The sequence below is a fragment of the Accipiter gentilis genome, chromosome 23, assembly GCF_929443795.1.
Source record: "Accipiter gentilis chromosome 23, bAccGen1.1, whole genome shotgun sequence".
Classification (NCBI taxonomy): domain Eukaryota; kingdom Metazoa; phylum Chordata; class Aves; order Accipitriformes; family Accipitridae; genus Astur; species Astur gentilis.
In genome coordinates this window covers 2,958,697-2,983,996 of record NC_064902.1, presented here as the reverse complement: position 1 = coordinate 2,983,996, position 25,300 = coordinate 2,958,697, and the positions used below count along the sequence as shown (strand labels likewise).

The following is a 25,300-nucleotide window of genomic DNA, read 5'->3' as shown; positions in this document are numbered from 1 at the left end:
CTACTGTTTTGCAGGGATTGGCTTTCATAATGTGCAGCTTAATTACAGTAAGATTCTGCTGCAAGGTTGAGGCTTTTTTTTTCCCATTAACTGCCACTAAACCTCTGTGACTGACCTAGTAACATTCTGTCAGTCTGCATGTTTCTACCAAGCATGTTTTCTTTCATTATCTCTTAAATTCTCTTTAATACATATGGAACCGTTGTCACAGGACCCACTCCTGCTTTCATATTAATGAAGCAAACTGGAGCAGGTTTTAATGTGTTTCTTCCATAAGTTAAGCTGTATGACTGGAGAAACCTGTGAAGACTTTAGTTGAAATCTAGTAAGTTAGCCTGTTTAACACATCAGTAGCAATTCAATAGTCAGAAAATATGAGGCAAAACTTCTAACAAAATATTCTGCTCTTTTTTGGAAATGGCCTTTGCATGCACAATATGTGCAGGTGACAAGGTTGATTTAGTGGTGAATGAAAGGCAAAAAGGCATGTATTATAAAACTGCTGGTTTTCTCTATGTATCACCTTCCCACACCCAGTACCTAAGCAAACAAGGTAAAATGATTATTTAAATGGAAGCTTCCATTAAATCCTATCAGTGTTTCTTCTGTGTTAGGCATGAAACAGATGTGAAAGTATACTGAAACTGAGGCAGAGTTTTTAGTTCACCAAGCAAGGGCAGGACAAGTCTAGAAAGTATGAAGTAGGATTTGTGTATCCTTTGCGTTTAGAAAATGCTGGAGAATGGTTTTGTTCCAACTGCCTTTATCTCCTTTATAATAGCCTTTTAATTCAGAAATGCTTCACTAATTACAATTTTATTGTGTTAGATTTTTTAAATGCTTTTTTATTAAAGCAGCTTAATAAAGAGTATTCTTATACATTTATTGGAGTACCTCTGTAGGCATTCTGTCTTGAATGACTGAAAAGTTTCTTCTATTTCACTTTGTTTAGCTGCTGTCATTTAAAAAAAGCCTTAATTTTATAAAATTTTTATTTTTATACTTTTAGAATTTTAATTGTTCATACTGTTGTCTGTCTGTAGATTTAAACTGAAAACTTGCTACAGTTCTTCTGTGGTGGGAAGACAATCTTGGCTATGTTTGCATCAGCCTGGTGAATGAGAAGTCAAGTTTTGTCAGCACTGAAGAATGGAGTTACAAATTTAGAAGCTAACCACAACTTTTTGGATGCAAACTGATTGACAGGGCTGGCAGGTATTTCCTTTGGTTACAGTCACCAAGAAGTGGTCTGTTACTAGCTAAGAACTAGAGTATTTCTGGAAAAGAAGGTCACAATTTTGCTTGTTTTTTGTTAGGATTTCTAATTTTCAAACAGAACTAAGATGCCTGAAGTTACTCTCTTGCTTCAAAGTGTACAAGTCACACTTTAATGATCACTTCATAATGACTGAAATGTCCACTCAGAAGCCAGTGGAGGAGAATATGCATGTACATGTGCGCACACACACACTAAAGCAGCAACTCCCAAATCTTTATGAACCATCCCCATGGTCTGTGCCACCACCACTGTTCAATTGTTTTCTTTGTCAGCCCTCCCCCCCAGTGCTACCTTCCTGGGCTTTTTGCTCTTTTGCATATCCCTGGATTTCTGCAGTTACATTATTGTTTGTCCTTTCTTCTCTCCTGTTGCTCCTTTTATCCCTGTTTCATAGATCCACAGGACTGCCTCTCTTTTCCTATTGAGCCCACAGTACAGGCCTAACTTAGATGTTAATATACCTCACCAGCTGGGAAATGCAGTATCAGAATACAGAGTTAAAATAGAGAATCTTCTAGTTTCCAGCTTCTCTGTCATTAATTCTTCAGTCTGGAGCATTTTTTTCCTCTTTCACTGGGCATTTTTAGATACAGAATGTATTAGAAATTCACTTAAAGGTAGTTTTAAGTAAATCAGTTTTGCCTTAACTGTCAGTAAGCTTCTGAATGAAAAGCTTTTTGTTTGTGGCTTTTGTTTTCCCCCCATCCCCTTGTGCAAACAGATATACTCAGGAAACCAATTACTGAGGTCAACTTTGCAATGTTTTAAAATTGTAAAATCTATTGTAAGAATTATTTGTAATTGTCTTATTGCATTTGTTATTAATGCATTTGTTTAAATTTCCTAAATTTTTTATAATGGAGGGTTTGGATTATTAGTTCAATAATAACTTTTAACTGCACTTCTACTTTATTATCAAACCTCTCCCAACAGTCGCTTGTTTGAACATTGGTTTGGCATTCTCTGCCACTGCCTTTCTCTCTGTGTCAAAAATACAATAGCTATGGATCAGACAAATAAGGATGGTTGTGAGGGGCACCTGGTGAAGGTAGACTGAAAACCAAAGCCATGTGGAATAACCTGCAACTGAAGCTAGGCACTCTGTCTGCTAATTTGTTCCTTTCCTTATTGGTGAATTTTAATGAAAAGACTGATGTTTGCTTTTCTGTTTCCTATTTATAAGTATGTGAACACCAGATGCAAAAATTCAGTATCATCCTCCTGTTTCCATGTTTGAAAAAAAACAAAAAACAAACCCAGCCATTCTCATTTTGTTCACTAGTGTGACCAAAACTATCTTTTTTTAACAAGCAGCAGCACTATGACTGAGCCATCTGGTTAAGAATTTCAGTGGATATTTCTGACCTATTGTCCTGGTTTCAGCTGGGATAGAGTTAATTGTCATCCTAGTAGCTGGCTGCATGGTGCTTAGTTGCTGGCTATGGTTAAACCACGACACCTATGCCCTAAATTGGTTTACTAGCTAGCACAATTAATATCATATTATGAATGATAGTCTACTAGTGGTTTTGTAGATATACTGGAAATATCATCTGTTTTGGCTATGATAGATTAGTTGTTTAGTAAAACATAACTGCAATCTTGAGAAATACACAAAATAGATAACTGAAAATCTAGGCATTAATGCAGTTACGTTGAATGCAGCATTTACTAGCTGTGGAAAGCTCAACCCAATTAACTGTAGTAACCTGGTAAAGACATGTCCATATCTCTCTCTCTGTCTTCATGATAAGGCTCTATCTTCATGAACCAAACAAATAAATTATTAGTAATGTTAACAGGAAAGCTATCATGGCTGATCTGAGTAATGTTTATTGGAATGATGGAATACTTTTCCTCATAAGTAGTTGATACTGATTTTCTGAAAACTCAAGCACAGTTGACATCTTTTTCATTGTGTTCATGTCTTGCAGGGTCCTTCATGGCCTTGACACCTAGCAGGACTTTCCTGGACTCTGGGATACAACTAAGGTGTACCTGTATTCTGTCTCCCAGGTAATGCTTTTCACTCGTCTTAAAATAACATAAAACTGTCCAATCTGTACTCACCAATTTTGTTGTAAAATGAATGCTGTCATATTACATTTTATCATGAATCTGAAAATCACTTCTCTGACATAAATTTAAGAATTGTGTTTTCATCTTTGTAGTGTTTTAGGAAAAGATTTAGTAGTTCAAATTATATGTTAATTATTGACTGAATGCCCAACTTGCAGACTTGTAATTTGTTTGTTTGTATATCATACTGTATTCTTATCTTCTGTACGTGTGTGGCATTATGTCTTTTCATATAAGCTGCCACCGTAGTGTAGGTGCCTTTTCAAGTGTTAGTTGCATCATGTCACCAAGCTGAAGTAGACTCACAACAAACTTTGTCTTCTGTTTTTCAGTAAAACTTTTATTCTGTTGGAATTCAAAAACATTGCCAAAAGTTTGTTTTATGACTTGATAAAGATTTGTCAAGTGATGAAACATGACTTTATATGGTAAAGGCAGTGATATTTTTTTTAAGTTTTTACTTGCTTTTCTTCCAAGAGTATTTGGTTGTACTGCGAAAAATAGTAAGCACTAGTATTCACATTTTATGTATGTGGATACAAACCCAAATGATCAATAGGGGAGCAGTGATAGAGTGGGCAATGGAACCAAGCCTGTCCCTGACTGCTCCACTCCACTGGATTTCATTTGGGGGTGACAGTAATGTTAAAATTTCTTTTCTGTCGTTTTGTAATTGTCATCCCCTCCCCCCAACAAATTACAATAAATCTTTGCAAAGTTGTGATTCAAGAACAACTAGAAATTGCATGTGCAGTGGTGTGCTAATGTATTGCTAACCCAGACTGGTGTATACATGTTGTGTCTGTCAGTATGGCAGACAGTAATTAAAAAAAAAAAAAAAGGAAGAGAGAGAGACACTTTGCATGTGCCCTTCTATCTAGGTACTTTTCTTCCCAAAGGCCCTACAGAGTTTAACCCTCTTAACCCTGCGAGATAGTTGTTTAGGATTTGTATTCTCTTCACTGGTGTTTGATATGTAGCCCTGGAAATGAATTGGGAATTTAGGGAAATGCAGGTTTTGATGGGCTGAGCAAGGAAAGGAGGAACACTTCACCATAGTATGAGTCAGGACACAAAGATCTGTTTCCCTTAGCTATTTACTTTTACCAGAGGTAAATTCTTTAAAATTATAGAACTCTGAACACTGTTTAAGAGGCCCTTTTGTGAAATTTCTCATCCATCTAATACAAGAGAGAGCTACTCGACTGGGAGATATTGCAGGTATTGTGTGTTTAACTACATTCAAAGTACTCCCTATGCGTTGCCGCTGACACACAAGATCACTTCAGTCTTAAAAATGATGCAGTACTACAGTAATGCAACCATCTAAATCATAAATGCATATGAAGAGACAATACATTGCCAGAGATCCAGTTGTCTCACAAGACATGAAGAAACCATAGAGAAGCAGCTGCTGAAGAACACAAATACTGTTTAATACTACTAGTGAATGTTTATTATTACTCCTGTAATAATACATTAAATCTTAGAATCTTCGTGTATGCTGCAAGATGCTATCGCTCGAACCAGATAACTCAGACAACCAAATTAATCATCCTTTTTTTTAAGGGCTATAATCAGAGCTATTTGTGAGCCTTCAGACTCACTACTGGATAAAAGGCAAGGCTGTGCTACCTCATTAATGAACTGAGGGCTGTAAACAATAGCCCAGTAAAGGATTCCTGAGATAGACACATCAAATTTAAGGGTTAATTTACTGCATAAATACAGCATTGACTGAAACTCTTACAATGTGCAGGAAACTAGTCTATTTTTATGACTTAACCTTTACTGATCCACATCAGTTAATCGGCTCTATATTATGCAGATGCTGTTTATGTTTATAAAGATATAACTGAATGTCCTTGGTACTAAAGATGCAAGATTTTTGGATTCTGGTTTTAATCATCCTTGATGGTGAAGTTTTCACCTCTTGGACAAGGCTAGCTAATCTGTTTACTTCCTACTGAGAGAGGACTGTTGCTATAATACAGTGACTCAGCTAATCTAAATTGTTGACTGTTCTGCCTGAATTTGGAGCTTTTCCCTGTATATGGAACCAAAACATAGGATTTTCTGTAAAAAATATGCAGTCTCAAAAGAAAATTCATTTTAATTACACATAAAACTAGGTAATTTCAACTACTTTGTCAAATTCTGTGATAAAGCTAGATTTCTTGCAAAGTGTCAGACTTTTCCTGTTGCTCTCGTTGCCTTCTATTTAGCATTAATATTTATGTATGGATTTTTGATATGTGAAGAAGCAGCTTATAGAAAGCACCATGAGACCTTGGCAAAGTTAAAATTGCTGTGCACACAGGACAAATACGAAATATTTTTCTATAAATAAAATTTTAGGCGTTGAAGTAAAAATTTTCCCCATAGCTTTCATAGTTGGCAAAAATGATGCTGTCTCACAACTAACTATCATTTTAGGATTCCTACTGTAGAGTAATCCCCCCGTGTTTGCACTATGAGTTCCCTTGTATGCTATAGCATAGAACAGCTGTTGTGGGAGGAGGTAGCTCTCATACTGCAATGTTCTCCTGGAAAATGTCCTGCCAGCTGTCAAAATTATTTATTTACTTATTTACTGGGGGAGGGAAATGAGTATAACTTGAATGTCTCTACTTGTTGTAACAGATGGCAGAGAAAGAGGTATGCCCTTGGAGTGATGCCCGCATTTCTGGATCAGAGCTAATATCAGGGAAATAAGTCAGCTAAATGCATTTTGAATAAGATATAATATCTTGCTTTAAGAGAAAGTCTTCTTTAAGGGTTCTTATCTCAACTCTAATTCCCCATCTCATGACATTTCACTTGTTTCTTCCATGCTCTGGTTTGATTTTTCACTCACAAGCTGTAACAGTTATTCTGTGAAGGTGCAGGTGGTTAGGTTTTTCATCCAGACCATTGCAAAATGCTTTATGTTCAAATCTAAATATAAGGTATTAAAGTGAACAGCTTAGAAGGAACTGCAACCAAGCAAAGGTCAATGGCTGATTGTGTAACTTAGAGATATATAAGGTTTGGGGAGTTCCATAATGTATTATATTACTTTAAACAAGCTCTAATATTAATCCCTATAAGCAAAGAAATATTGTGTAAGAAGGAACAATACAACATAAAGTTTATGTACTTTATATTAGGTTTTTTATTTCGCACTGAAAATAATAGGAATAAGAATATTTTAGCATAGCACTTTTTTAAAGGATGGGAAAGGGAATTATTACATAACTTTTTAAAAAGTCTTACAGCATTTCTCAGTGTCAAACATCAGAGATTATCTCTTGCTGTTTCAGTTCTGTAGAAGAAAAAGAATTAATCTCGAAACCCCCAAATGGTTCTAAGAAATCAAATGCTTAAAGTGCAATTACCCTTAGAGTGATTTAAAACATATGATTAGTGTAATGCAACTGCATGATGAAATAGCTATAATGTATTAGAAGTTAGAAAGTCTTCCTGACTTGCTACCAAGACATTCAAATCTTGATAAAGACCTAAACATGTTATTCTGTCTTGCACCTTCTTCTTTTAGTCCTATTGATTTCAAAGAGCATATTGGAAAGGAGCAGTTTTCATTCACTCGTGGTCTCTGAAAGGAGTATAGCACTTAATGAAACAGATAAAATCTAAAAATTGATGTGACAGTTTTAAGAGTAGTTACAGCACATTAACAACCATTGCTTTGAGTTCAATTCACAACATCATATAAACATGTCACTGTGATGCACTATTCTTCTTGACAATACAAAAATATCTTGGGTTGTCGTGGTTTAACCCCAGCCAGCAACTAAGCACCATGCAGCTGCTTGCTCACTCCTCCTTGCTCCCAGGGGAATGGAGAGGAGAATTGAAAAAAAGAAGTAAAACTTGTGGGTTAAGATAAGAACAGTTTAATAACTACAGTAAATAATAATAAAATATAATAATAGCAATGAAAAGGAATATTAAAAAGAGAGAAATAAAGCCCAAGAAGATACAAGTGATGCACAATGGAATTGCTCACCACCTGCTGACCGATGCCCGAGCAGCGATCCGCCCCTCCTGGCCAACTCCCATGGTTTCTGTACTGAGCGTGACGTTCCATGGGATGGAATATCCCTTTGGCCAGTTCGGGTCAGCTGTCCTGGCCGTGTTCCCTCCCAGTTTCTTGTGTACCTGCTTGCTGGCAGAGCATGGGAAACTGAAAAATCCTTAACATGTTGCTAAGTAGCACTTAGCCTAACTAAACTATCAGTGTTTTATCAACATTATTCTCACACTAAATCCAAATCACGCTGTACCACCTACTAAGAAGAAAATTAACTCTATCCCAGCTGAAACCAGGACACAGGTACCTTGGTATCCATATTTTGTATAGCTCTTTTCAGATATTTTTAACTAGGAACATCATTAAGATTTGCTTTCAGAAAGCATTCAGACATGTATTTTATGTCCAACTGATTATTAGTGGCTTCTACATCTAAGAGTAGAGTAGAACATATGCTTGAGATTGTGCTGCAATATTGCTTAGTCTTTATGACGAGTCCAGCAAGTATGGACTGGAACAGAGCTTTTTCTCAATTTTCTTGTGAAATTAGGAACCTCTGAAATAGAAGGTTTTCTCATTAGGGGGCAACTAAAGCAGCTGTGCTTCTTTAGATGGTCATGTATTTATAGTGATGTAGGCCATAAGACTATTTCAGGGCATAAATGATCATTATACAGATGATGACAGAGTGTTTCCCTCAATACAGAACTAGCTACAGAATGATTTTTACAATATTAAATTTTCTTAGTAGTAAAGTTACTCTGGTTAAACACAAAATGAAAATTACCTGATAACAGCAAGTACCTTGGACTACTATTTATTGTGTGCTCTATTGGACAGAATTAATCAAGAATTTACCACAAAGTTATCAGCTTATACACAGTCAACTCCAATGCAAGAGAAGTGTCCTTTCTCACTTGGCCTTACTCTGCGGTTATATAAAAGGACATTCGGGCTTCTAAATCTTTGTAAAGGAGAATCCATGTAAATTCTAAGTATTTGTGAAAAAAGAGTAGTATCTTTTTTGGCTGTTCATTGAACAGTAGTTTGTCCGATTCATATCATTTTTAATGAGCAACAAGGCAAACTGCTTCACAGTACCATCCACTATAGTAAACTTATTCTTTAGATTTTTCAGATCACTTGCCCTCTTTTTTTTTTTTTTTCTCTCTTGCTAGGCTAAAAATTCTTAAGCCTAATTTTCATTGCATAACAAATGGATGATATAAACTCACTACAAGCTACAAAATAGAAATAATTTTCTGAAGAAACCCATGAACTGAGATGTGACAAAACCTATGTAGAATGTTGAAAAAGATTATAATAGTGTATTTGGCAGCATTGTAGGAAGTGACACAAAAGAGGCCTAACAGCTTTAAATATGGGGCTTGCTGCTTTTAATCACAGTGAGTATGACTGAAGTTATGTGAATCTCTGTAATGCTTATGGGCACACATTCAGTCTGTGTGTTTTAAAAATAGTTGTTAGGAATTAATAAGTCTTAACTGCTGAAAAAAATAAAAAATGTCTAAAAATGTTTTAGTAACGTATTATCTTCAGTGCTGTTGTACAAAGGTATGAGAGCCATGAGCATTCAGGTTAAAAAGCAGTTTATATACATTTGTGGGACAGAAATCAAACCACAGGTTTCATATGAACTGTTACCTTGATCATGGAATTTATAGTGTATTTCTTTAATTAGGAGTCCCAACTAATTTAGTTTTGATTTATAAACAATGATGTAGTTAGTATTTGTGACTTGTCTTCTAGGAGATTATTTGTGACTGAAATGTTGACATCTGGTAATTTGAAAAAGAATTTAAAACTGAGTGCTTGTGTTAGTTTTGAGGCCTGCACTGTTTTGTACACAGTGTATTAAAGGTAGTAAGTCAGAATGCAGTTTTGCTGTAAATGACTAAAATTTTCTTCTATATTAAGGCCTTAAACTATAAAGACTGACAGAGAGAAGTTTGTCTTCCTACATTAGACTTGCCAGAAGTTTTGAATTATCCTCTGAATACAGTTGTTCCTACAAACTGTTTCTTTAATAAGAATAGAAATCATAGGTACATATTTCCACACTTTTCCTGAGAATCTCTGATTCTCAACCTTGCACCTGAAGTCCTAGTATTTCCATGTATTTGTCAGTAAGATATATGTTATACTGTGTTCTTTTGTATTACATAGAAATATGGCTTTCATGTTTCGAAAGTGAATTTTAAAAGACAAGTGTATGTCAAATAGGATGCTCTAGACTTTGAGCTGGCTTCCAGTGTGGCAAAGGAGCGATGATAGTATTTTGCCAGCAGAATATAGTCAGCTGATTGCTAATCATAAGTTCCAGTTTTGCTGTAAAAGTGAGAAATACAGTGATAGCTAAAGGGTCTGTGAACCAAGTAATCCTGAAGTAATTTTTTTCTGTAGGTTTTTTTTTTTTTCCTCCCTGTTTTTATCTGGAGGATATTTCAGTCTTTTAGCTTTTAGGATATGGCAATTTGAGAGATGCTGTATGCATGCATTTACATTGGAATGTGGGATGGCTTTTGCTTCATCACTTGGCCTTATTAGAAAACTGCATCAAATTCTGTTGTATTCACAATTCTTCAAGAAATGTTTGGCAAAGGCTGTTCTGAAGGCATAGTTTATATAACTCAGTAACTGGAGTAATCACTTTGTACTATTTTGCCTAATTTTATTGCTTCCTGGACTGAGGTATGAGGTTTTGATATTGCTGTATAGAAAACTATACAGCATACTCAAACTTCTAAAATGGTGAAAATGCATGTAATTATATCTGTACATATATATGTGTCTATGTGTAAACATACATGCAATAATATGTAAGATTTACATTGTATTGTTTAACTTTTACTTATGAAGTTGTGTGGTTTTTTAATTCTTTATATTGCGGCTGACTTTTTTAATGTCTTAGTTTATAAAACAGATCAGCGTTCATTGACAATGGTGAGGTGAAAGGTAATTTTTGAATCCTATGCATATTGCATATTACTGGCTTTTAATTTGAGGAAAAAAATTAATAACAAAGCATAATTGTATTATTTAGCTCATGTGCTGTCTTCCTTTCAATTCTTTGCTCGTGTTGCACGTTAATGATTTACCAGGTTTTGACATACATGGTATTCAAAATTAATTTGTGGTAATGAAAGCAGCCAATTAATTAGGTAAATGTGCATTTGTCTTAATCATTTGATAAGTCACTTTAAAAAGAAAATTACAGTTTTATTGTGAAGTCCAGATTGGATGTAAATGCCACATTTTATTTGCTGCATTTCATCTAGAATTGTGATTTACAGTGCTTTATTCTTTTTCATTAGAAGCCAGTCCTGGGTCTATTTTTCACTACATAACTGTGTTGCTGTTGATCTCACATTTATCTATTCAATCAATTAGAACATGAGTCAGAATGGTAGGACATTTGCACTCTAAATTTCATAACAAAAATAAAAAATTTGCAGAAGAAAAACCTCAAAAAACAGACTAAAAACACTTCTGTATCTGTTAAATGGAGCTTATGTATGATTTAGGTGGCAGACTTTTTGATCTTCAGAGGACATTCATACACTCTTTAGCCTCTTATTTGGAGAATGAAAATTTTCTTTATAAATAAAATTATAAATAAAATTATAAATTTCTGATTAGGAAAATCTTCTTGTTTTGAGGGACAAAAAAAGTCTATTCCTGTGTAAGCATAGTACCTCTGAGTGTATGCATATGTGTATCTAGTATACCTTAAGCCTTCAGCTCCATTGTTCATAGCAGATGAACATTTTTTGTCATCTGTACTTTTTCTATAGCATTTGTATAGTGTTCCTTGTTAATTTTATTCTGTAGATAGCAAAGGAAGTAAAGTTCTAAATTGCACTGTAGTAGGGAGAAATACCTTAAGTATAGCCTATGAGGAATTTATATTTTTCTGGTTTTTAGAAATATGTTTATTCTTCAGTCTTCGTCAAATTCCAGTGTATTTCTGTGGCTGTAAGTCTTATTTTTTTGTTACTTATAACATTTACTGTTTGTTCCTTTTCTTAGTGGTGGCTCTCCTCAACAGTGCGAAATGTCCAAGTTTTGCTGATAGGGTTATCCCTAGGTAGTATGTGTAGTTTGTAAACAGTTTGTTTAGAAGGATCTGTGTTTACTTATCTGCAAAACAGTAAATGTGTCTTGCTAGTTGAGACTGCTGTAGATTACAGGAAATCAGCAAACAAATGGATATAAAACAATTTTCTGGATTGTGAGAGGAAAGACTTCTCAATGAGATGCAAAGAAATAAACTATCTGTTTCCAAGACTAGTAGTATAATAAAGGCTATGGTTTCAAAACCAACAGAATAGAAAACACAAGAAATATAGCAGGTCATATAGGCATACCACATTTATTGTTGCATTCATCTAGAAATACAATGCCAGTAAATAGTATTTTAGATATACTTTCATATATGTATACTATCACATAAATTTAAGATATGTATTAAACATGCCTCTTCTTTGTATATTCGTCAGTCCATGTGTGTAATTATTGAATTTTTTTTGCTATAAATTGTATTTAAAATTTAATTATTTAGACTTTTGTGGCTTGAGTTCTGAAATACTTGCAAGATTGCCTTCAGCCTTTAAAAAAGTTTAGATTGAGTAAGGCTGGCTGTATCTGAGCCTTAATTACATGGTAAAAAGTGCTTGAAGTTCCTTTGTATTTGTATCAACGTATTTAAAAAAAAATTAAAATATTAAAGATCCTTAAAACACAGGATATACTGAACCAAAAAATTAGGTAACAGATATATTTATTAGTAGGATAATGGAAAAATAACTGTTTCTGCTATTATAACTTCAGATTTTGGAGTAGCAGCAAACTATTTTAACAGACTTTTATCTCCTGTAATCATTTATTTGGCCTACAGTTACCACTCATATAGATTGTGACCTGTCTGTTTCTATTACTGGTTGTTCTTATGTCACATACAGAATTTTAACTTCTTCTTTCATCTCGGCAAGCATTATTCATCAGACTAAAAAGCCTTCTTCTGCAGTACGAATTCACCCATGTTCAAAGCTTGCAAAGGTAAAAGTCTAGTCTCTAATAAATTATGATTTATTACATAAATTGTCATGGGTTTTTTGATAAGATTTAATTGACTGCTGAGCACAGAGGATGTATAATATAGTACATAATTTTCTTTTCAGGAATGCTATTTGGTTTCAAATTTAAGGAAATACTACCAGAGTCTTTGGCTTTTGTAGTGACAAGGAGACAAAATGTACCTTTTGACATTGGCACAAGTTAGTTCAGTTCAGTCACTGAGCACTTTGGAGATTACAGCGTTTCCTCATGTTCCTGCTGTCCTTCCTTTGGGGTAGCTGGGGGCAGGCGAGAAGCTTCTGTCTAGGGAGCACAGAGGCTTGAGTGGCTCTTAGCTGCTCTCCAGGGGCAGGAGCGGGAGCAGAGGAGGTTGCTTTTTACTACCTCCTTACATAGTGTTACAGCCACCAGGTCCTCTCTGAATGCTAGACGAATTAGTATAGTGTATTTCTTGCCAATACAGAACTGTTTAAATTGGTATGCTCATAAAATGTGAAATTACTAAAGGCCAGATAAATATTTACTAACCTGACAAAAAACATAAGGGCGCTCTGTGTTTTATTTAATATATTTACTGAACAATTTTGCATAGCACCCTGCAAATATTTTCAGTTACTATTTCAAGTTACGTATTTTTGTGAACTTTCTGTAAATTGGAAGTCAAATTCAAACATGATTCAAAACACACATAGGTAGGCATATCGGAAGAAAATTATCTTAATACTAAGGGAAGAGTCTAGGTAATAAACATAATAGATGTTTAAATGACCATCCGACAAAAGACAATTCTGGTTAATTTGTGTTCTCTGTTAATGTTCATAAATCAAAATGTGACAGCCTGGATTTGGAAAGGGAGGATCAAGCTGATTTTGTGTCCTTTCTAAAGCAATAACTGAGGCATTTACTTCCCGGTGTGCCTATTTCTGTCATATCTTCATATGGTTTAACTGTACTTGTGCCACCTTGGACAACAAAATGCAAGGAAGATCAGAAATAGAAAGCTGACATGTTTTTGCTTCAGGGACATTGTAACAGCAGGAGTGCTGGGGAGAATTCAGTGAAGCTGTCTAATGAAACTAAGTGGAAGTGTACTAGTTAGGATGCTTCATCCTTTTTCTTCATTTCTTCAGTTTGCCAACACAACCAATCCTGAGTAATTTGATCTTTTTTTTTTTTTTTTGCTTTGTGATTTCAACGTTAGGAAACAAAACTGGATTTAAAATTGCTATTGTAATCTCTGCTTTGATGTTGATTCTATTTGTCATTTAACATACCAGCGATTCAGTAGTCTCACTTCCTAATAGATGTAATCATGTTGAATTATCTCACAAATACGTCCTGAGATGTTGAAGTATCATGAGTAGTAGGTTGGACAAAAAGTGCTGTTCTTTTTCAGGCACAGTTTTGTGTACTATTAGATTTAGCAAGCTCCCTGTAATATTCTACTGATACTCTTCGAACAAAGTCTTGCATTCACAGTAACAACAATGATATGTCAAGAACTCTGCTTTTTGTTTTGTTCTGCACTAGGGACCAAGTTCTTTGAGACTTTGACCAAATTCAGTTGCCAGTTGCCTTTAGTGCAGTTTTGAATTGATAAGGTTGTTACATGGTTACTTTATGGGATGGTTTGTTTTTTTTTTTTAAAAAAAAAAAGTCTGAAGTCTAGCATTTGAGGATGATTGATCAATATTTTCTTTCAATGTTAGTCAGCATAGTGGTAAGGTAAAGATGGTTTTTTTTCAAAAAAAAACAACACACACAAAAAAACCCCACAAAAAAACCCCAAGTACAAATTTCTGAGAAGATGCTCATAGTGAAGAGACAGTGCATTCAAAATGAATAAACCAGGAACTACCTTCTATTTTAGCATTTTGTGTAGCCATAATATCTTCCAAGTGGACAGGGTAGGTGAACAAGGCTTCTGCTACTTACCCAAACTTCTATTAGTTTGTGAAACCATAAAGGGCAACCATATTGGAGAGTCTGTTGGCCATGATTACAATTAGAATCAGTCCATATAAGTAATTGTTTGGCTGGACTGAGAATATACAAGGAAGTACTACGGATAGGAATCTGATTTCACCAATCAGAAAATAGAAGTTTTCTACACAAATATGTTAACAGGGATAGATCTGGCATCACTGAAATCTGAGCAGCCTAACCACTCTGTTTAATCATTTTTTTATTTTGTTTTATAGTAATGGATCCTGACATTCAAATTGCTACCTATAATTTCCATTTGCTACATGTATCTTGACTTCATAACAAAGAGTGCAGCTGACACTGAAGATAGATTTCAGCCCTGTAATAGAGAGCTGGTTAATAATTCTGTTAAGGTGCACAGCAAAATGTGACACAGTTCATTCTGCTGTGGTTAATTTGGCTCTGCAAGACTGATTTTTGCCAGTAAAACAAGCAGGTCCTGAGTATGTATAGGAAGCAGTATGTCCAATGGCAGGTGTTTTTTTATACAATCGCCCTTCTTAAAAAGTCTAAACATCATTTTTCACTATCAGAGTGGTTAAGAGTGTTTTTTGGTAATCTCTTTACAGGGAAGTGAGTTTATATTGCATAAAACCTCAACTTTTGAAAAGTATAAACAGTCTCTTTTTTTACTTTGGCCTCCTGCTTTTTAGATGAGAAGGGAGAGGGGGATTGTTGATACAACTGTTCAGGTGAGGAGGAATGAAACAATTCTTCGGTCTTGTGACTTTTATTATTTTTGCACATGTAATATCGGTGTAAATGGTACATGTGTACTTGCCATGGTGAACTGCAATGTTCTAGCTCTTGTCTACAAGTGACTCCCAAGTCATGTCTTGTAGATGATTTAACTTGTGTTATTGTGCTTATGTACAAGCTTTTTAGAAATATGAGTAGCCCCAACATTTCTTACCGCTACTGAGAGAAAATTATTCTCTCTAGATCCCCCTAGACCTAAATTTACCTAGATACAAGCACAGTTCAACTTCTCTGGCAGCATGGGCCACGGATTGGTGAAATGACAGGGACATTCTAACTGCAGTCGTAGCTCAGGATGGTTCCGCTTGTTTAAACGTTCTGTGCCCTTAATGCAGAAAGCTTTATCTGTACGTGGCCTATATTATGGCTCGGCAGAGTGAGCATTTCCCCCCGCCCCAGTGTGTCTATGCTGTTTAAAATGTAAGCATGTTTTAATAGCCTTGATATTTTATTTAATTTTCTGTCATAATATATGAATGTTTCTAAATTCAGTGATTCGTCAAAGAATCCTATGCAGTTCTACCTTTGAACGTGTAAACTTTTAAACTGTGAAAGTGTTAGCATCAGGAGAGCTTTATCAAATCTCTAACTTTAAAAGAAATTGCTGCATGAATTTGGTGTATCTTGGACCACCTGTTACATGCAGTCCGGCCTGTAGAGCTGAACTGCGACATGATTTGCAGTTACGTGTTGTCTTGGATAAAAGCCCATGTCGTACAGTAAAGGCTGAGTTATGTGTCTTATGTTAAAATGTTAATTCTCTCAGGGGAACGAGAATCCCCATTACTCAAGAAAGCCTACAGTTTTTTGGGTATGAAAACGTACCCCTCCGTCTCCACGACGATGTAAAATTGCCCGATGCTGCACAACACTGGACCTTCATTACGCTGTTGTTGTACATTAAAAAATAAATTCCACCACAGCTGCTTGTTAGTAAGAGGCTTCACTAATCTTGGGGGGGATGTGAATGTGGCGGTGCCTGTGCCTCCGCTCGCAGCCGCCGCAGAGCTCCGCGCTGGTCTCTGCTGTTGCTAACGCTCCCCTCGCAACGCTGCCGTGGTTACGCCGAGGGCAGCCGCCGAACAAACGATTCTCAGGCCGGAGATTTTTTTTATTTTTTTTTTTTTAACTGCGGCTGTTGCTAGCAGAGTGAGGTGAGCCGGCCCAGGGCTCTTCCCCGCCGGTTTCCCCCTCTTTAGCCGTTGTCGCGCTGATGGGCGCCGAACGCGACCGCAGCCCGCTCCGCTGCGAGGGCCGCTCCTGTCCCTTGCCCCGCGTTCCCTGTTGCGAAATGGGGGCAGTTCAGCGTCTAGGCTACAACGAGAAACCAACGCGTGCGTGTAACTGAGGCCGGGGCTCGCCCAGCCTCCTTCCCCGGCTCCGGGGCTCCGCGCCGCCGGTGCCAGGTGCCGCCGCCGTTACCGAGCCGGCCGTCGCTCGGCCCTGCCCCAGCTGGGCGGCCCTGCCCCAGCTGGGCAGCCGCGCCACCGCGGCCTTTTTCGCTTTTAGCCGGCCGCTTGCTCGGGCTGTAACCTCCGGCCCCGGGCGCTGAGGAGGGAGCCCCGCTGGCTGTGCCGCTGCCGTCCCCCCCCGCCCCAGGGAGCGGGGCGGGAGCGAGCGCCCGAGCGGGCGGCGCGGCCCGCCGCTCTCCTCAGCCTGGCCGCCCGCGGCTGCCGCCTAGAGGCGGGCGGGAGCGGCGAGGCGCGCGCTCCGCCGCCGCCGCCGGCCGCGCCGCTGAGGTGAAGGCAGCGCCTCCCGCCTCGGCCGGCAGTGAGGCTGCGACCGAGCCCGGCTGCGGACCGGCACAGCCCCGCCGCGGCGCCCGGCTCCGCGCCCGCCTCCCGCTCCTCGCCAGAGCCTCGCGTCTCTCTCTCTCTCTCTCTCTCCCCCCGTCTCCGTCTCTCTCGCCCGGCCAGATGATGAACTTTCTGCGGCGCAGGCTCTCGGACAGCAGCTTCATCGCCAACCTGCCCAATGGCTACATGACCGACCTGCAGCGGCCGGAGCCGCAGCAGCCGCCGCCGCCGCCTCCCTCCTCGGCCTCCTCGGCCCCTGCCTCCGCCTCCCCGGCCGCGGAGCGCCGGCAGCCGCCGCAGTCGGCGCCCCCCCAGCAGCAGCAGCCGCCGCCGCCGCCGCAGCAGCAGTCAACGGGCAGCAGCTTCTTCAGCTCCCTCTCCAACGCCGTGAAGCAGACGGCGGCCTCGGCCGGTCTGGTGGATCCCTCCTCCGCCGTCTCCTCCGCCGCCGGCCGAAAGTTCAAGCTGCTCCTGGTCATCGACGAGCCGCACACGGACTGGTAGGTGCCCCCGCGCCTCTGCATGCCCCTCGGCGCCCTCCTCCTCCTCCTCCTCCCGCCCCGTCCTTCCCCTCCCTCACGCTGCGGTCCCTTTCCCCCGCGGGCCCCGTCCCCGCTCTCCCTTCCCCGGCAGACGCGGGGCTCACCTGGCGGCGGCGAGGCGCGCCTCGGGCCCCGGGGCGGCGAGGCTTCCCCGGGGCGGCGGGCCGGGGCCGGGGGAGGCGGCGGGAGGGCCCGCCGGGCAGAGCCTCCGCGCCGGGCAGAGCCTCCCCGCCGCCCGGCTGAAGCGAAGCGTTACGGACTGGAAGACGGAGCAAGCCAGCCTGGAGCGCCTGACTAGGGACGAAAAAGCCGTTTTCCGTCGAAACGCGAAATAAAACGTTTACCGCCCTGAAAAAAGCGTGCCCCGCGTCCTCTAGCGAAATAAAGAGCTCGCGTAGAGGTGCAGGTAGGATTTAGGCGTCTTAGGCACGAATTTCTGTTTTGAACTGCGTGGGGTTGTAGCGTTCCGCGTGTTGTTTCGTATTTACGAGCGGGCTTGTTTTCAGGCAGGTCCCGCTGCTGCTGTTGCAGCGACTAAAATACGTGTTGGGGTGAAGGTCCTTCAGGGTATTGAGGACCAGCCCTCAGTTTTACCTTACCCTGGTGAAATTGTGCGATTAGGTTAATTAACTTGGCAGGTTTTGTTTGGGGTGGGCGTTTTGCTTCCACTGTCATCGGAAAAAATGTGGGATTTACAAAACATAAAACTTGCACGTCAACACGTTTCTTCCTGTGCTTGGCTGCCGCCAGTAGGAGAGGTTATGGCTTTTTCAGACCTGTTTTATCACGTACGACTCTGGTGGATGCTGTATTTTAGAGGAAGGATGTATACCTATTAATCGTTCGCTAACTTGTTTTCCTATCGTGTGCGTTTACACGTCAAGCTGTGAATTGTCTCATTCGCTGTTGCGAATTACGGTATATAAGGTCATAACAGTGCCTTAAAATAATACGGAGTAAAACAAGTATGTGTTTGTAACACTGACATCATTCAGTAATGGATTGTGGGTTTGTGATTTTATTGTCAGCATCTCAAATTTATAGCCTTACTGTCTAGATGGACTTGTACAGTTCTATGATTTGATACAATTTGCTTTAAAATGGTACTTTAATAAAATGCTTGAAACAAAAATGTAAGCTTTTATCTACAGCAAACATGTGATTAATGTTAAGATAGCATTGCCTGTTACATTTCTCATGTTTTTTCTTCTGTGCTTGATTTTGTGGTTGTTTTTTACCTTTAAAAAAAAAGGAAAAAAAAAAGGTTGCTGTATCTGCCGGACTAAGACAGCCTCTGTACCTACGTCATGGAGATGCATCCATGGACACTGCTCACTGCCTTGCAGATACATCTATTTATTTAATATTCTACGGTGCACAAATTTTTGCTTGGTAGATTAAATAACTGCATATATTCATAAAGTTCGGTTTTGGTAGAATTTTTCTATACATACAGAAGCCATCCTGTGTATTATAAACATGGCATGTTTTACATACTTGATAAATGCACCCCAAATTAACACTATTTGTCATCAATAGTAAAGCTTTTAAACCTCTGCATGATGAATGCTACCAACAGCATTCCAGGTAGGAGACTAGATGCAGTCACAAATATACACAAGGTTACTCATGCCTGCTTGCTTTTTTTTCTTTTTTTTTTCTTTCTCTTTTTTTTTTTTTTTTTTTTTTTTTTTCATTTCTCATAGTATGTGACATGGATATATAGTAGTTCTAGAAAGAACAGTTTGTTGTACTGGCTTTTCCCCCTCCAAAAAGCTACTCATTTTGTATCTGAAGTTTTTAAAATAAATTTTGAAATGTATATGTATGTGTATTCTGATAATACATGCAGAAAAGTTTGTTCCATACCTTTCTGAGTATGGATATTGATATTGACATGTATTGAACTGCTGTAGAATTTGACTATATGGGGAAAAATGGAACATGGATGATAATTTGAAAAAAAAATAAATATTGGAAGACTGGAACTGGCAACAGATGAATTTCAGTGGTCTGATGGCTACCACCTAGCTACCCTGTCTGGTGTGATGCATTGACGTACAGTTTAGCAAGATGAGGTACGTAGAGCTGCTGTCATGTGATATACTAACCAAACCCCAAGAAAAACAGTACCAAATAAATCTCTCGGAGCCTCCTAAGAAACAGCTTCAGTTGACTACGCTAATCCTGGGAGGAAGATCGTATGCTGGGTGTTTGTTTTCGTAATGTTTTGAGCTGCATTGTGTTTGCTTTAAATTGAAAATGTATTTTTTGCTTTTGGATTGCAGTTTCAAGGGAAATAAAAGAATTTCAGTCTGGATCACATTGAAATCCTACTAATTCAGTATCTTCTTTTTAGCAAGAGCCAGAGGAAGCACTAAGCACCTTCTTCTGTCAGGAAAGGATATTGCCTCTTACCTCTAGCACTGAAAGGACATTTTGTTTCTAATATGTTTTATTTCTGTTAGAGACTGTCTCATACTTGAAGTCTGAGATTTAGTAACCCGACATTATTATTGTTGCTAATGGAATCATATGGGATAGTCTACGTATAAATCAATGCTCAAGTGTTGTTTGCATTTTTTTAATCTTGATTTTAGTTTTATCGCTTTCTTTTTTAATTTTCTTGCCTTAAGAAGTTTGCCCTATTACAAGTTTTGAAATTCTCATTTTCAGTTTCTTTACTTCTGTGGTATAGGATAGGGGCAAAATGGGAGAATTAACTTATCTGTACTCATTTGTATATTTTTTACCATGTTATATTATCTGACTTCTTAAGGAAAGAGAGCAAATGCAGTCATTGTGTCAAACCATCCTCCTTTCTCCAGTAACACTCTCAAAGATGTGTTAGAGCTGTGAAAGACAATTCTTTTCCTACAGGTTCTTTGGAAACTTGCCGCTACATAGATGAGAGAGACCTCTAAGGGCTTCTACTAAAGGCAAAACTGCAAAATAAGCTGATACCAAAGACTTTCTACCAGCTAGTAGCTTTATACATGCCTTAGTGGCAAGTGTAGGAAAAAAATGAAAACAAACTAAAGCTTGTAGTCAACTATCGGAGACAAATCCATGACAAGTGGTCTTTGTTGGTTCTGGTTCTCATGGAATACTTTCTGTTAGTCACTTTATACAAGAAATGATCCTTTGGTCCAAAGGTGAAAGCAAATAGCTAGCAATCATTTTTACCAATTATCTTTGAAACCTTCTGTCGTTCTAGAATATCACCATAAAGAAGGGGTGACCTGTAAGCAACACTCCTTCAAATGGAACAGTACTATTAATTTATATAAAAGCATTGGAAAAGCTTATCTTATTTTCTGGCCTATTCTTTATGCATTTTAACGTCATGTTCTTTTCGACTGCAGCTGCATACCGAACAGACATTTTCAATACCTTCACTGATGTCCAGAACCCTTTTCTGAGTTAACACATCTAGTTGAGAACCTTACAAAGTATTTGAAGATGTAGTGGAAAACCATCTGATTCACAGAGGCTTCATGTATCTGTTGGGGAGGGGAAAGCTTCAAGAACCACTTGTTAGGTTTAATAATGATTTTATGCAATAGACTTCAAAGATTTTTTACAGCTTTAGGTATCTTTGTTGATATCTTTATAAATGGAGGAAACCAAGAAGTAAAATAATTTGTTCAAGGTCATCCAAGAGGCTAGTGACAGAGCTAAATTAAAATCTAGGCAGCTTGCTTAACTTTTTCCCTTAATTCTTCTTTCCTAGCTACTAGTCTGCATTAAGCATTCAAAATATTCAGCTAGATAAGTTTATTTTAAAATGTATTTAATTTCCTTGGAAAATAACCATATAGTTTTGTATACAAAGTGTACTGAATATTCAGTGCTGAACAAGCAATTGATTAGAGGCCATACATCGGTGGCAAGGTGCCAAAAAGCTTTGTATACAGATTATTATCTTTATTAAAAGCTTATGTGTAATATTTAGAAAGCTGTTTCAGTATTGAAAACTAATTATTGCTTTGTCTGTCTTGTCCTTTAGAGCTTGAATATAAGACTCTTTGGCAGTGGTGATGAAACTATAAAAAGAAGTAGAAAAATCTTGTTCTTGTATTTTTAAGGACAAATCTTGTAATAAGTATCAGTGTATATTTTTCCCAGAGAATTATGCATTTCTTGTACTGTTTACTGCCTTAGTAGTTAGTCATCTTGTGGTAGGCCCAAGAGATAATTTCCAAATGGCCAGGACAAATGCTATATGAAGAGCAAACTTTTGGTTTTAAAATTACTGAGTCATTTATGAGCAAACGTTGCTTATCATAAATGTTTTTAATATGAACAGTATCGTCATAGTGCAGAAAAATGCTTGTTTATAATAAAAAAATTTACCGAAGTGAGCAGAATGGGTTTCTTGGGGTTTTTTGCATTTACTAGAAGGTGGAAACCAGCTTCAATTAAAAATACATCTGCAGTTGTTTTGTGTAGCGGTAACTACCAAACAATCTGTGTACTACAACAAAAATTCATTGCAGTTTTTCTGTTCAGTAGGGATGGTTCAGTTGTGCATAACTAATTAGTATTTCCGAACTCCAGTTAAACTAGAATTCTGTTTTATCTTATCTGATAGTAATATGTTGATTTAGTAACTGCAGTATTCACTGCATTCAGTCTATGTCTTTGATTAGCAAGTTTTCCAATTTTAGAGGGTGTTGCTTAGACTTCAGTAATGCATAAATGAGGGCAACTGCTTTGCCAGAGCTCTCTCTAGTCCTCTGGGATGACACTGTCAAGAAGGACAGTGTTCTTGCAAAGCACACTACTACTAGTAGAAAGCATAAAGCCAGAATATAAAATGGGAGGGGGGACCCAGGGCATGGGCAAATGTGGAACTATTAGTGATTGCACAGAGGGAGGGGGATTGCAAGGATCCCTTGGCACTCGTTTAGGGGCTGAAGGTGAGAAGTTTTTGAAAGCAAGTCAAGGCAAGGCACAGCTATGTTGCAGAGGTATAAGGAGACTGATTTTTAGAAAGGCCTAAGTTCTTAAGACTGACCAAATGGCTAAATGTAGATCTATGCCTTCAGGCAATGAGTGTAAAGAAAAGATAATCTTATCAATATATGTATTTTATATAGGAAGAAAAGACGTATAATAAGTTACTTTTATTAATTTTAAATCCTAATTAAGAGCTGCTGTGCCTTTTGCAACAAGAAACTCCTAATATTAAAGGAAGAACAACCTTGCATTTGGTGTAACACTGTAATCTTTCAAAGAAGGTGACAGGTTCCTTTAAAGCCCCTGAAACTGAGCAAGAGTGATAAAGATTTTACTTTGGTCTCTCTTTAATTTTTGCCTCATATGAAAACTTCACATTTCAAAATTATCTTTGTGAGAAGTTTCATCTGAATCTTAAAAAAAAATGGGTATGTTGCAGTCTAATTCTAGTTATGGCCTATGAACTGAGTTCCTAGTACTCCAAAAAGGAGCTGGCAACCAGATTTTACACGAAGACAGTATGTGCTTCCACAGCTTCTTACAACCAGGTAATTAGATCAGTACTGCTTCCCAGCACACACTGCAGTTTTCAACTCTGCATTAAGGGCTCTCCATTTTTGCAATCAAAATAGCAACGTAATTAAAAGAGAGATGCAGGCAAAAGCAGGGGCTGCTGTGAGCACAAGCAACACATCTCTCTGCTGGCTGGGAGGATACACTCGGGCACGCAGGCAAAACAACGTTGAGTTTCTGCAAAGCAAGGTAAAGTTTATTTTGAACTCTGTCTCCTCATCAAGTGTGAGCAACTGAACATGTTTTTCTGAAGGGGTGGAAGTATAGCTCATAGAGCTGTATTGTTCTTTGTCTGATTTTTAAGTCCACACCGGGCCACAACTTGAGAACAAGGACGTGCAGCTGAACTAACTGAAGTATATACCGTAATGTGTTAACAAATCTGAATATGTAGCGTACAGCAATCTCATGCAAGTTGTATTTCATGTCTGTTCTCCGAAATGGCCAGCTGATACAGTTCTGTACCAGGCAATGTGTGTGCTAGTATTTTGAGATGATTGAGATGATTGCAGAGTTTTTTTCTGTTTATCTACTGTTCGGTCATGAGTAATACCTGGCTATATTAGTATAAGTAGCAAAACACAGTAGATAGAGATTACCTTTCTGACTAGATATTAAAAAAAAAAAAAAAGCTTTTAGTGGAAAATGCTTTGTCCTCCATACTCTACGTATTGCTCTATCTAAACAAGGTCTTACACGCTCTAGTGTTATTTTAGGCAACTTGGTGTGTATGAGATGCTGACTACAAATTTGGACAGATTGTGACTGGTCTCGTTCCCTGTCCCGTCCCTGTCCCCTGTGCTCAGAATCTGAGTGAATCTTCTTTTTTCTCCATTGTCTCTGAAGAGACCACAGAAACTTCTCTGAAGCTTAATGAAACCTATACTAACATGTTTAGTTGAATAGGTAATATTAAAAAAAAAAAAAAAAGTTTGCTGATGTTTTCTTCTAAAGTTTGCCTTAATAGAAAGGAAGTGGAAAAGTTGGCAAGGAAATAATGGATTTTGGTTAGGTGTATTTCAAAGTGATGAGACTGAAGTGAGAGATAAAAGGAATAATAAATTGCTTTATAGACTTTAGACCCAAGTAAAATAAGAAATTCTGCCTACAATCTTTTCATAATTTGATAATGATTTGCCACTAGCAAATTGTAATCTGTTGAAATAGGAACAGTATGAAGCAAAAGGTTTTTAATAAACTATATTGTTAGACTTCTTACTGTTGAAAAAGTGCGTCTTGAAAAAGTATGTCTAAAGGACTTACTGTATTTTGAGCTGTATCTGTTTTAAATGGATGTTATTTGCCATTCTGTAAACACTATAGGACACTGCAAGACTGTAAACGTTTATGCCGAAACCGTGTTTCTCCAAAAGATTGATGCTAAATATTCTCACAGTATCAATATGTTCTTAAGGTAGCGACTTCACTGTATGCATTTTTAGTACCCATTTCTTAATGGTACCATGCGATAGTCACCCACGGAAGTATTTATATGCAGTATCACATAATTTTATCACCTTTAGCTCTTCAGCCAGCCTACCCATTGTGAATGCTCTAAACTACAGAAATCTATTTTTAATATAATTGAAATAGACTGATGATTTAGATTTTTATACATTTGTAGATAAGATACACTGCAATCTGCATTAAAAATGTGATAAGACTTTAGTGAAAATATATGTTTGAGTATAAATATGTGTCTGAAGGAGAGAACAACAAACATAGGAAGTCAGATTTGGATATAGGACCTCTACAGAAGGTTTCTAGACCCACTTGGATGGACACAGCAGCAAAGGGTAATTACAAGTAGATGGAAAAGTTGCAAAGAACGGAAAAGAGTAAATTGGCAAAGAAAGCTGTGTTGTAGATGACAAAAAGCGAAGCAATAAATTACGATGTAAATATTACCTGGAATAATGATAGTGCTTCCAAAGATGGGGCTACTTACCGTGTGGAGTGAAAAAAATGTGTAATGAGGTGGTAAGACTTTACAGATGCTGTGTGTGGGAGGACAGCGTCATACCTTGGTCTAGAATGCAAAATACTTGCTTGATTGCACTGCTGCTTTTGCTAATTAAACAGCTTTATCCGTACTGAGTCAAACTTGACTTCTCAGAGGAAAGCTAGTGCACTTTTAGACAGCCAACTGGAGGAGAGTAATGATGGGTATTCATGGTAACATGAACTGTACCCT

The 25,300-nt window shown here is 38.1% G+C and overlaps 1 protein-coding gene and 1 long non-coding RNA gene across 4 annotated transcripts in view; both read left to right on the top strand.

The window, feature by feature from the left end:
• LOC126049799 (uncharacterized) overlaps positions 1-16,618 on the top strand; it is a 60,925-nt gene extending 44,307 nt beyond the window's left edge. For 2 of the 3 annotated variants that reach the window (XR_007509309.1, XR_007509307.1), the window contains 3 exons: positions 1,044-1,215; positions 3,214-3,295; positions 12,374-16,618. This is a non-coding gene — a long non-coding RNA (uncharacterized LOC126049799). The remainder of the gene's footprint in view (positions 1-1,043; positions 1,216-3,213; positions 3,296-12,373) is intronic. The other variant, XR_007509308.1, reaches the window with a different exon arrangement.
• A 337-nt stretch (positions 16,619-16,955) lies between these two features.
• SYN2 (synapsin II) overlaps positions 16,956-25,300 on the top strand; it is a 196,055-nt gene continuing 187,710 nt past the window's right edge. Inside the window, exon 1 of the mRNA XM_049826782.1 lies at positions 16,956-17,529. Coding sequence (XP_049682739.1) covers positions 17,150-17,529 — 380 coding nt within the window. The 5' untranslated portion in view covers positions 16,956-17,149. The remainder of the gene's footprint in view (positions 17,530-25,300) is intronic.